General features: G+C 35.9%; 1 protein-coding gene across 2 annotated transcripts in view; it reads right to left on the bottom strand.

Moving 5' to 3' along the window:
* The window catches only part of CDH13 (cadherin 13), a 509,852-nt gene that overhangs the window by 259,031 nt on the left and 238,145 nt on the right, over positions 1–12,676 (bottom strand). For both annotated transcript variants that reach the window (XM_080410698.1, XM_080410697.1), the window contains exon 5: positions 11,300–11,452. In XM_080410698.1, the coding sequence (XP_080266824.1) occupies positions 11,300–11,452 (153 nt within the window). The remainder of the gene's footprint in view (positions 1–11,299; positions 11,453–12,676) is intronic.

Genomic DNA, 12,676 nt, shown 5'->3' on the forward strand with positions numbered 1-12,676 from the left:
ACGAATAACTTAGAAATACTGTAATTAAGAAATAATGATAGTGCACTAGCGATTTCATGCTGTGAAGCATAGAAACAAGATTTCCATTTGACTGCAACAGAAGTGAGATTTGAGCGGAATAGACAAAGTAGTTGTATATAAAACTGTTAAAATATGCTAAGGTTTATGATATCACACATTTGTGTTTATGCTCTGATGTATACTTTTGGACATATCTGTAGGTATTTAATCAAAGTATAGCAGAAAAGCAACCTGCATGCACACCATATATGCAGACTGAAGTGCAGCTGTATTTTTTTGGTTTTTTTTTTAAGTGCATTGATACATAAATTAGTCCCTTTTTGTTTGATTGGTAAATGTTATCAGTCAGAACTACAGTCACAAAACATACATTTTCTTAGATTTTATTTCTTGTAAACGCTACAGAGTTCACCTGTGATGCAAGAGAAAAATGGATTCTCTTTATGCTCATGCAGCATGAGTTAATTTGTTAGCTTCAGTATAGCTACAGGGCCAAATTATGCTGCTAGCTATACCCATGGCAAACTACTCAAAAATACTTAATTACCATCAATGTGGTAACAGAGACACAGTTGATATATTCCGGGGAAGGGGTGGGGGGGAGAGTCGACCCATAAAGGGTTCTAATTTTATTTCCACAGATGAAAATATAAAGTTTTACTATCACCCACCCACAACTGGTCATCTGCCTCATCTACAGACCTGAGAAACAGATGAATCCTGCAGTGGACTTAAAATACAACAGTCAAAAATGTCAATAATGGAGACTTTATGTTCAATACTGCCATTTTTCCACAAAGTCCGTTACAGACATAGAGAAAATACATAACAATGAACATGCCATAGTAGGGGCCCTATGAAGCAAGTGCATTATATTAGGGCTCCTGAACCTTGGTGCAAGAAAAAGCAGATGCAGAAAGGCTGTATTTTTAAGGTAACTTAACTGCATATTCAACTGTACCATGATATTTAAATGATGAGATTTCTTGTAGCCTAATCCCCCTAATGAAGTTTTAAAAAATGCACAATGGAACAGAATCCAGAAATTGAATCATTAAAGCATGCTTATTTCTTAATTTTATACAAATTCTTTTTACACATTTTGCAAAAATGTCATGCCACACCACATTAAAACTTAACTTTGCATAAAAATCACTAACCTGGTTAGTGTTTTTGCCACAAACACATGCATATACAGCTTTAAAACATGGCCCATTATCCTACAACAATTTTACAGAGATCAAGTATTAAAACCACAGTTCTGAAGTCACAGAACTATTTATTATGTAAGGTGTTCTATAATACAGCTCCCATTCAGAGGCTGGCCCCTTTTGAGCAGACTGAACTTCGTTGTTGACAGAATTATGTATTAGAATATTTTTTAATAACGTAAATTATAGCAATTTCTAGCCATTCATATACTTCTTAAATGAATATCCATAATCTGATGGAAGAGAAACACAGTCTAAACAGCATTAAAAATGGACACACCTCCTCAATTTTCCAATTACATTTCTTAGTATCACATGCCAACTACCTAGGCTCTTCCACAAAAATTGAAGAAAAGATCATGTATTAAGTAATCCAAAGTCAAGGGTTTCCAGAACATAGGTTTACTTACAAACACAGCAGATTAGAATGGATAAAGCAGTACAGCTTTTATGAAGACAGTGGAAGGGTTCTATATAATGATAAAACCAATTTATGCTTAGATGATGGTTATGCATACCCCTAGCAACGCTGTTTATAAAGAGCATGAAACAGGTCAGTATGTCTGAATAAGGAATTGCAGAGAGTATAGGGAGAGTGTAAGTGAATGACATAAAACATCAAGACAGACAGGGGGAGCAGAAAGGTTATGGAATGAAGTTAAAAGCACAAGGAGAAAAAAAAAAGATGTGAGAAGGTGGAAAATGAAAAGAAGATTGTAGGCGAAGATAAGACAGGTAATATGATTTTTTTCAGGTACATAAAGAACAAGAGGTCAGAAAGGAGACAGCAGGTCCTCTAGCTACAGACAGGAAATTATTTACAAAAAAATATAATGAATTCATTGCCTTAGTTCCCAAAAAAAGAAAGAAAAAAAATATCGTTATTACAGACCAAACCTCAGTTTTCATTTTAAAAAAGGTATAGATTGTTATGGACTCACATTTACAAGATGAAGAACTAGCTATAGAAACCAAGGTCTTTCCAGCAATCATAATATTAAGATTGTGGTGGGTTGACCTTAGCTGGATGCCAGGTGCCCACCAAGCCACTTTTTCACTCCCTTCCTTGGCAGAACAGGGAGAGGGGGAGAAAATAAGATGAAAGAGAAAGAGAGTTTAATGAAGCAACAGCAAAAGTCACATGCAGTGAAGCAAAGCAATACAAAAGATGTTATTCTCTACTTCCCGAACATCAGCAGGTGATGTTTGGCCACTTCCCAGGACGCAGGGCTTCAGTAAGCATAGCAGTCGCTCCAGAAGACAAATGCCATAAATAACGCATGTCCCACCCCCCCACACCGTATTTCTCTCAGCTTTTACATTTGGGCAGACATCATATGGTATGGAATATCCCATTAGTAGATTTGGGTCAGCTGTCCAGGCTACGTCCCCTCCCAGGATCTTGCCTACTGGGAAGAAGGTGAAGCGGGGGAGGGTTGGAGAGGCAGCCTTGGTGCTGTGCGAGCACCCATGTTATCACCACCTTTCCAGCTACCAGCTCAAGCTCCACACTGTGAGGGTTGTGATGGGGCTCAGCCAGACCCAATACAAAGATTCTAAACTTTGACCAAATATCTAAATAAGACAGACTTCTTTCTTTATTGGGAGAAGCAAGAGATATGGAGATTTGAGCAACCAAACTTCAAAAAGTATGTATTATAGTCTGAATGTTAATAATGCATTAGGAAAAGCTTAAAGTAGTGCTGCAAAATAACAAGCAAGGCCAGATCTCCAAAACTTTGACTTGAGTCACAGGAAAGGTACTTTAATTCAAAATACACAGTGCAAGATTTTTTCAGGCTTAGTAAAATATTAAGAAGCTCAGAACTTGTACACTTTTTGCAGAAAAAAAAACAACCGAAAAATACATCCCTAATAAGAGATGAAAATAGGACCTTCCTTGCCATTCATAAAGACAAGATTAATAGTTTCTGCTTAATCTATAGTTAGTTGTCAGAATGCTAATATATCAAAATGGGTTTGAGTAAGGTTTTTGAGCAGATTTCCTTTACCAAGATGTTTGATTCACACCAACCAAAAAAAAAAAAAAAAGTAAAATATTTCCATCTTCCTTCTAAACTTCTAAGCTGTACTTTTGCATACCTGAGCATAATCAGGCACATCTAGTAAACCGCAGACAAAACCTGTGACAAATTGTACACAGTTGGGAAACACAAAGTTAATGGGTATACAGATTGAAGCTGTAGGAGCCCACATAGTCTTTCCCTCCCCTTTGCTCAGACCTGACATGCTCTTGCTAGAAAGACATAAAACACCAACAGCCTCTGTGAAACTGTCACGTCCATCACTGCATAAGGCTGTGAAAAATTATAAACATTTGCAAGGCAAATGCTTACTATAGAGAAACTTGAGGTGTGGGGAAAGGGCAAAGTACCTTCCTAGGTATTTATGCTGCACCTAGAACAGTGAGCCTTCAAGCAAGTTATTTTGAGGGTTGCTATAATACAAATAGACATGGAAAGGAAACGAACTGATCATGCTGAAGAGTGAAGAAGTATCATGATGATATTTAAATGCCTTAAAATGCAATTAATATGTAATAGCAAAAGTAGTTTCACAGGCTATTAACATAATATGACAAAAACATTATTATTCTTGTTTTACTGAACACATCATTATTCTTTCTAGGAATTGTGTTCTATTAGAAAATAATAATAATAATAAGCCAAACAAACAAAACAACCATGAAAACAATTTTTATGTCATTTGTTACTGTCTCAGTAAACTCCCAATTTTTCTTTATTTCTAACTGCTGTGCATTTCTACCTCCCACTCTTCAATGAGAAAATACTAATTTTGCCTGGAGTTTGGAGTTTGCATTATTTTTAACGTGGAAATCCAAGCCCACTACCTTGCCTTGACAGTTATAACTTATAAACAAACCTTTGCTGATTTTTCCCTTTAATGAAACTTCACTCTGTTCCTCCTACAAATGACATGATGGTGCTGTTGAACAGCAGGAATGTCAAAGCCATGAAAGCAGTTATATCTAAGAATAAAGCATATACCCTCCAACAAAACTAATTGTTGACTTTTGTATGCTTTCCACATAAATGATATGAGGATTCTAGTGGCTTCTGAAATGAATCACAGTACCCTGCTGATATATCATAACATTAAGATCTACAGTATGTATTGAATAGACTACAGTAAAAATGAACAAGATACGGTAAACTAGAGAGTTTATATAAAGTAGATATCTTGTTCCCCCAAGACAAAATGGGAGAATATACATAAAAATAACATGAATTTTAACTTCATTTCATGTCAGGTTTTCTTTTTATCCCATTAACCAACCTTAGGAGAAAAAGAGATATTTCCAGTAGCTGGAAATTCCATTTATATCCCAGCTGTGCAAGCAATTATTTAAAATATACTTCTAAGAAATATGACTCTATAAAATTTATATGCTCAAATATTTGATTTATGCAAAGTTATGGTTACCATCCTGTTTTTAACCTTGGTAAACAATCAATGCCAAAAAGTTCCCCAGGAATTCAGAAGTCTGTCCATAAAGATCTCACTGAAGGATCTACACCTTTGCTTCTACTGGGTTTGTTCCTGTTACTACATTTCTGCTCCCAGGTTTGATGACATACCTGTTAACACTTAATCTTGCACTTCATAATCTCAACAGAAAAGAAAAAAAAAAAAAGATTCAAGAAGTACTAATTATCTTTTAACAAACCACACCTGTTTTTCTCCAGTTTTTTGTCATCTTAATAAAAGTCTTTCTATGTCTAAATGCCTTTGTTACAAAAGAACAGGAAGCAACAATTTTTTGACTAATCCATGACTTTCAGTTTTTAGATGAAAAGTGGGATTTTTTAGGTTGGTAGATACATTTACTTCATCCTTTCCCCACACAAGTAAAGAGTGCTAAGTCATGAACAATCGTGTCAGAAACAAAGTTCAATACCGAGCCAGTATTGTCAGAACAAAGAACAAGTTTCCATAAGATTCGTAGAATCCTCTGTAGTATAATGCTATTTTATGGACAGAATGCTTTATTAGAGATTACAGACAGCAACAGTCACCTTGATGAGAGATAAAGAGACATACAGAGCCTCATATCAAGAACCTTAAATTCATTCAAGGCATCTCAGCCAGGCTACACTGAGAAGTTGCACTGGAATAAAGGTGTTGCTGAGGGATGAGATTTGTGTAACTGACGGAGTTCTTTCCCAGTAACAGAACTTGTGTGATCACATGAACACTACATCAGCCTCACACACCATCAACAGAAATGAAACTTTGCTGCTCCAAAAATTTTGGCCACAGTGAAAGTTTCACAAAGAACATTAACAACAGAGCAATGTTACCCCCAGAGCAGACTATCGTAACTTCTGGCATTTTGATCTTCAAGATTTGTTGAAGTAGAAGGGATTCCGATATAAAAGTAGAGTTGATCTCTTCTTCCTATATGAAAATGCCTATATGGATATAATGCCAGTTAAACTGAGTTTCAACTATGAATTGACCAATTTCTGATGCTAAGCCTGATGCTGTGCTAACATAGGTTTGCAGAAATTACAGTCTGTGACTATTATATGAACAGAGTGCGACTGCTGAGACATAAGTCTCTGTGATAGGTTAAGATTATTATGTCTACCTTCGGATATGGAGCATCCTGCAGTTCCTTCATGTGCAGCCATGACAGAGGAAATTCAGTGCTTTTTTAAGAGGCTTCTCATGTTTTTTTCAGAACCTACCTAGAGCAAATCATTATTTTTAGCATTCATAGTGATGATTTTTCCTCTTTTGCATAGGCGTTATCATCAGCTTGCTTACTGAAAAGTCCATGTAGGGATAGTTAAATTTCAAGTAATGCTGCCAGGCAACAACCTAATGGCACTTTCTCAGTCAGTGTTCATTTTTCTATCTGTAGTCAAAATATGGAATTAATTCAAAACAGTCCTCTCTGAATTTACCTGGTGCTCCAACATATGAATACATTAATGAATGTATATGTAAACTTATCAATATAAAGAAAAAAAACCCTAACAAAACATCTCAAGTATTCTCTACATACACATATGTAACACAAGCTACAGAGATCATTTTCACTGCCAGAATTTTCAGCTTTATGTCAGTTGATGTAACTACAGCTCATTTATATGAATCAGTTTCCAGCTTATTAACAACAAATCCAGTACCTGCACAAGAACTCTTCCCCACCCCCACCGATTTTTTTCTTTCTTTTCTCCTTGTTAAAATATCAGGATTCCTCCCTGAAATCTTGTACTCACTCATTATCCCAAGTTTTTTTTTTTTTTTTTTACAAGGTCTAACACACACAGTTTGGTCTTATTGCTGATGCTTAGATTAGATCAAGCACATTTTATTGCAATTGAAACCTCTACAAGACCAAACCCCTCCTGCCTTCAAAGGCTGAGTGCCTTTTTTTTTTTTTTTTTTTTCGGGATACTAGTGGGACATGACTGAAGTCTGACATTCCCATCAACTGGTTTCATCTCAGGTCAGAGCAGATCACTTACACTTCAGACAATTCTGCCACTACAGACAACCCAGATTAAAATACATTTTATACCTATCTTGAAGTTAGAAGCAAGTTTGTGGTTTTCCCTCTCAAAGAGAAGCATGCTTCTGTGTGCTGGCTATGCATCTCCACACCACATGGGGCAGAGATTGAATACCAGGTATGATAAATGATTCTGGAAAGGATGTGGCTGCACTAAAGTGGACTTACACAGAAGACAAATTTGCTCCTCTTACAGGATAATTTACAGCTGTTCACTTTAGTTTTTTGCTACAGTATTACTTTCAAGTATCTGCAAAAATGCATTCAAGTACTTAAAAATCTTTCTCACAAAATACTCCTTGGGTAGTCTTCCTTATGATTGGGAAGCATTCCATTATTTGTTCCATATTTAACATAGAAATAGAGTCCATTAGGACTGCATCATCATCTTAAATATATGCCTCTGTCACAGAAACAACAGTTTCATGTAACCTAAACTGAAGCAGTTCACACTAGAGATTTGATTGCTGTTGATTGGTCTGAATTCTTTATCTTGTTCTCAGTCTACCTGTTATCCAACACGTAAAAACAGTACTACATAGAATGAATACTTCTAATTTGCTTTTCAGGCCTGTTAACATAAGTTTTCTAAATATCTCTGTCTGTCACTACCAGTTGCAAGGTGTCCTTTCACAGAATTGTGATCTGTCATTACAAGAAAATCTGAAAGCTGATTTCACACCTCTGCTTGTTAAGTATTTTCTAAAGCAAATAAAGCTCTTTACCTAAAAAGTAATTAAAACTAACTCTTCATTAACAGTCCAAATTGCCTAGGTAAATTTGGTCACAGCTTTAATTTGCCCACTGTCGCTGAATAGTTTTATCAAGCTTCCTCATTTCATGCTTGCAAAAAATCACTTTCTGATTATTTCTCTTCCACACATATTTACACTTGGCAAGCAGTTATGAAAGAGTCCATCAACGATGGCAACATCCTTTAAAATCTCGAGACTCAATTGAAAGTCCCCTATTGACCAGATGGCTCTTTGCCACTGATGCTTAAGAGGTTACAGAACTGGATTTTACTGCTGCAGGGATTACATGCAGTGATAAGTGATGGGAAACAAGTTTATAGAACTTCAGGCTTTGTCCTGTATCCAAGGAATGTCTAACCAAAATTTGATGCATTAACTGCAAAAAGTTAATAGAATATTGTTCCCAGTTCTTCTGAGCCTATCTAACTTCGAGTAAAGAACAAAACATAGTTCTTTTACTTCACAGTTTTTGTCATCTTGGTCATGGTAATCGATATATGCAACTCTTCCTGCTTTTACTTGCATGAAAGCATTCTGCTTACAAATACATCATCTACATAAATGTGAGGTTTTGAAAATGAGCTCAGTGTTTTTAATTAACAGATTACCCTATAACCACTGTTTTTCAGGCAGTCTTCACTGGCTCTGTATCTGAAATGTTGTTTCCCAGTGCACTAGTGTTTTATCAACACTTAGCACAGACTACCAACTTCATTGGAATCCTTTTGTTCTGTTTCTGCAGATCTTTTTAGAAGCACTTGATTTTTTTGCTAAAAAACGCAACTGAAAACTCATTAATAATTCCGCTCTGTTGGAATCAGAAAAGACTATGGATCTGAAGTGACTCTAGAACTGCAATAGATATTGGCAATTTTTGGATGGTAGGTACCTCAATGATTTGGACTAGAAACTCCATCTTAAGTCTCCCCACCCAGTTCCTTAATTTGTTTTTAAACATCTGCATTTTTCAACACTAATAAATGATTTGCCATTGCATTTTCTGAAATTTCCAACTGGTCTTATTTATTCAAATCTTGAGAGAAAATGAAAGACAATATTTTTGAGAGCATATTTGTACAACCGAACACCTTTTGCTCCCACTAAATATGGGCTGTAGGCTACCTGCTTATCTCACCAAGCCAGAAGCAATTCAATAATATACCCATATTCTGCTTAAGCCCCTTCTTCAGAGCATCATTTAGTAGTTTCATCAACAGGCTGTAGCAAGCCCCAAAATAAAACCATTCAAAGTAATTCCACTAGTTTACTCTGACCCCAGGAACTCCTATCAGAATGTTCTTTATCAAACCTCTTTAGAAGAAAAAAGGAATTACTACACAGTTTTGCCTTTCTGTGCTGGGCATAACAACATCCTTACATCCTCTTGATGTTCTTCATAAACAGCTTTCACTTAAAACTGAAGCTGACTGACATTCTTTGACCTTAAAGCAGGCATCCCACAAAGTTACCCGGACAAGCACACCAGAAGCATCTACTTTTTTTCCCTTGGTAAACACAATTTCATTGGCATAGTTCTATACACATAAGAAAAAAATAATACTAATGGCTAATCTCAATGTAGTGGCTTTTGGACTTTTGCTGTGTCACCCAGCCTCCAAATGTGCAGGAGAAAAAGGGCAGCAAAAAGCAGAATTTCAAACACTTAATGAAAACAACTACAACACATTTTTAGATTAAATATTCTTAGCTAATTTAAAACATTTTGTGATACATGGATAGTAAAATCTGCAAAGTTCTACGAAATACTGCAATCACAAAAGCTCTATTTTTTGCCCTATAAATATTTTTTTATAGTTCTTATCCTGAGTGTACATGAACTAGGCATAGAAAATAAATCAGTGCTCATGCACAGCACCCTCTCTGTGTAGCTGGAAGGATTCAAACAGATTTCATGTTTTTATTCTTGCCCCACCACTGATAGTACGATGACTTGCAAAGAACTTGTATTTTTTCATGGAGATCTATCTATTCTTTCCTTGTTTGTCCTTTGCTTTGAACTTTGTCTTTTAAGGCATCAATACTGGGCAGGGGGGAGCTACAACAAAACCAGAAAACAGAAACACTTGAGAGAAATTTAAGGGTCTTTCAGGTAATTCATCTTTCCATGCACCAAGGAAATCAGAGGGAAAATCCTGCTGCCTTCCTGACACCACGATACATCTTTATTGGAAAACAATGGGCTGGATTCAAAGGCAGGCTAATCAAATTGAGGGTTCTCCTACATAACTTTTTCAACTACATTTTGCACAACAGGATGCCACTGAGCATGCTGAGCAGAGTGCTATATAACAGGTTAGAAAGCACTACAGCCTATAAGGATATGCATTCACATTCCTCTGGATAATCTACCACACTGCACTATTTGTATATAACTTTCATTGCTTCAAAAAGGCTCCTCTAGGGAAATGTTTTTGCCTTAATTTAAGCGTATACTTTTGTCAGATCATAGGAGGGCCATTTGTGGTTTGATGCATTAGGTTGAAAAGACTACTATGATTTTCCAGTAAAAAAATATGCAAGGTGTATACTGAATACATTAAAGTTGAAAGGCACTGATAAAATAAGAAACAGCTGGTAAATGAAGACAAGGAACAGTGTTAAAAAGAGAAACTGCAATGTTTTCCTTTTAAGAAGGACATCAGTAACTACCATAAATCCTATGCGAGTGGTTAACATACATTTCACTGTAGACCCGGATGAGAAATAGATGTTTAAGTGTTGAAAACCAACATATGATAAATTTTAACAGTACTGTTTGAGCAAGTATGACTAGTCATCTAACTGGCAAACTCTTCCAGAGGAGGAAAGAAACAGCATTGAAAGTACAAGTAGTGATTACTACGCTGCGGAAGACAAAACGTAGCAGTCAGGGATGGCAGTCAGAACTGTCACCAGAGCCTGTGCCACCCACATGAGCTGGAGTGCTGTGTGCTCACTGCTCACACGAGGATACAGAGGTCAGTCCCCCATGCTGTGGCAGAAGTGGCAAGATGCAAATGTACTAACCATTTCATGTTTTGAATTCTGCTGCTCATCTGTATTGAAGTGGCCAGACACAACTTATCTGATCGTACATTTCAAGAGCTAGAATGAAAACATGAATTGACATATCTTCTATTTATACTATGCACTTCAGGACATTGTGGTGCAGCTACTTTGCAGATTTCAGAGATCATTTATTAGAATTTCAACGGGGAGAAACACAGCATTTATTGACAAGTAAAGGCATCTTTAGCAAAATCTTTGTAGGAGACTTACATTTGACAGAGATTTATCTGCTAATATTTTCATATTAACAGAATCTTCTTTATCTCTGCTAAAAGATACACATTACTAAAAATGGAGTTGAATAGTATATTCCATTGACAGCTTCATAACAAAAAAGAAGTATAACCATGTAGTACCTTAGTAGCAACTTCCTGAAAAAAATCTTTTGTCCAAACATAATTTTGTATTCACAATTCAAATGCATACAAGATGTTCAGACAGTATTTTGACTAAAGATAAATGACAGAAATTACATGCAGAAAGCAGAGTAGAGTTTCGATTGCATGTAAAAATAAACACATTTACCATTTCCAAAGGACAAATGCTTCTTTGGGGAATTTTATAGGACAGCACCTGCAATTTAGTCTTCAATAACTGCAGCCCTTTCAAAAGCAAATACGCATTCAAAAAATATATGTTTTCAACACAGAGGCAGAGATCATTTAGCTATGAGTACTCACCTCATAATTGGCAATTGCTTCTCTATCAAGGGCTCGGGTCACGGAGACATCCCCACTGATTTCATTGATTCTAAAAATTCCTTTTGGATCTTGATCTACTCCCTTTCCAGAGAGTCGAAACTTTGCTCCCTCTGTCCCTTCACTTCTGATGACCTGCGAGGCAGAAAACCAGAAGTTACAGACCATATGATAAAAATTTTAAAAATCATTATGAAACTACATAAGCCATTTCAATCTTTTCCCTAATGATGAGGTATATTCCCTACCAATAATATATAACTATAAAATATAGTTCATTATAATAATGTAACATATAACCATAAATTATTGTTTCACTCATTCAGAAAACGCTGTACAATTCTTATGTTAAACTCTGGAAAAGCTACTCATGTACTTAACTGGTTCCCAGCCTATCTTTACTATCTTCTATTTCACTGCTTAAAGTTTCTATTATCCTATTGCTACTGTATTCGTTCTACGTCTAGAATTTGACATTTTATTTAATTCTGTTTAGTTTTTCAGTTAAGTAGATTAAACAGCTACAAACTTAAAAAAAAAAAAAAAAAAGGCAAGCAAGAAAAAAATATGTGTTCCACTGAGCAGCATAAAGCGTACTTATTTCACAACAACCCTTACAATACCAGAGAGCCATTGCACATTATCTTCCAATTAGTCAGGCTGTTTTATTAGTCATCATAAAGTCATTACAAAATAGACTTATTTCAGATCGCTTTTTTTTTTCCCCTGTTCACCTTTACACTGCTCCTTTCCCAGGATTTTAAACCAAGGGGAAAAAACTCCTCATGAAAACATCTGGGTATCCTGGCCCGAACCCTGCTTAGTCACACAGTTGGAATTCTTCCACTTTCCAAATTTATGTGTGTATTTTTATATATATATCTTATCTCAGAATTTCCTTGTTACTGTCACAACCTTATTTCCCCATAAGAAAACAAACATCCCTAAAAATCCCATTTCAAGGCTATCTCATATAAGTGACAGTAGCGTATAGCATATATTGCAGAGATAAACAGTGTCTGTTATAAGCTACATGCTTTGCAAGTTTGTATTTGTACAATAGAATCTAGAAGGTTTATAAATTAATCTTGCCCTTTAAGGCTCACAATCTTGCCAAGATACTCCTCTCTTTTGCTGTTTCATGTTCTTTTGTTTCTAAATATTTTATATTGCTAATATTTCTACAGAAACATTAAGTCAAATATATGCTGGTCTGAATTACAGCTCAGGAAGAGGAAAGGAAAAAGTGGCCTTAGAATTCTGGACCTGTTCCCATTTTGAGACAATAAATATGCAGGGTGTTTAATAACGTCCCTGAGGAAATACATGTTTGTTGCCCTGTTGCTGTGGGTTCAGCAA

This window comes from Falco punctatus (genome assembly GCF_963210335.1).
Source record: "Falco punctatus genome assembly, chromosome: 14".
In the NCBI taxonomy this organism is placed as follows: domain Eukaryota; kingdom Metazoa; phylum Chordata; class Aves; order Falconiformes; family Falconidae; genus Falco; species Falco punctatus.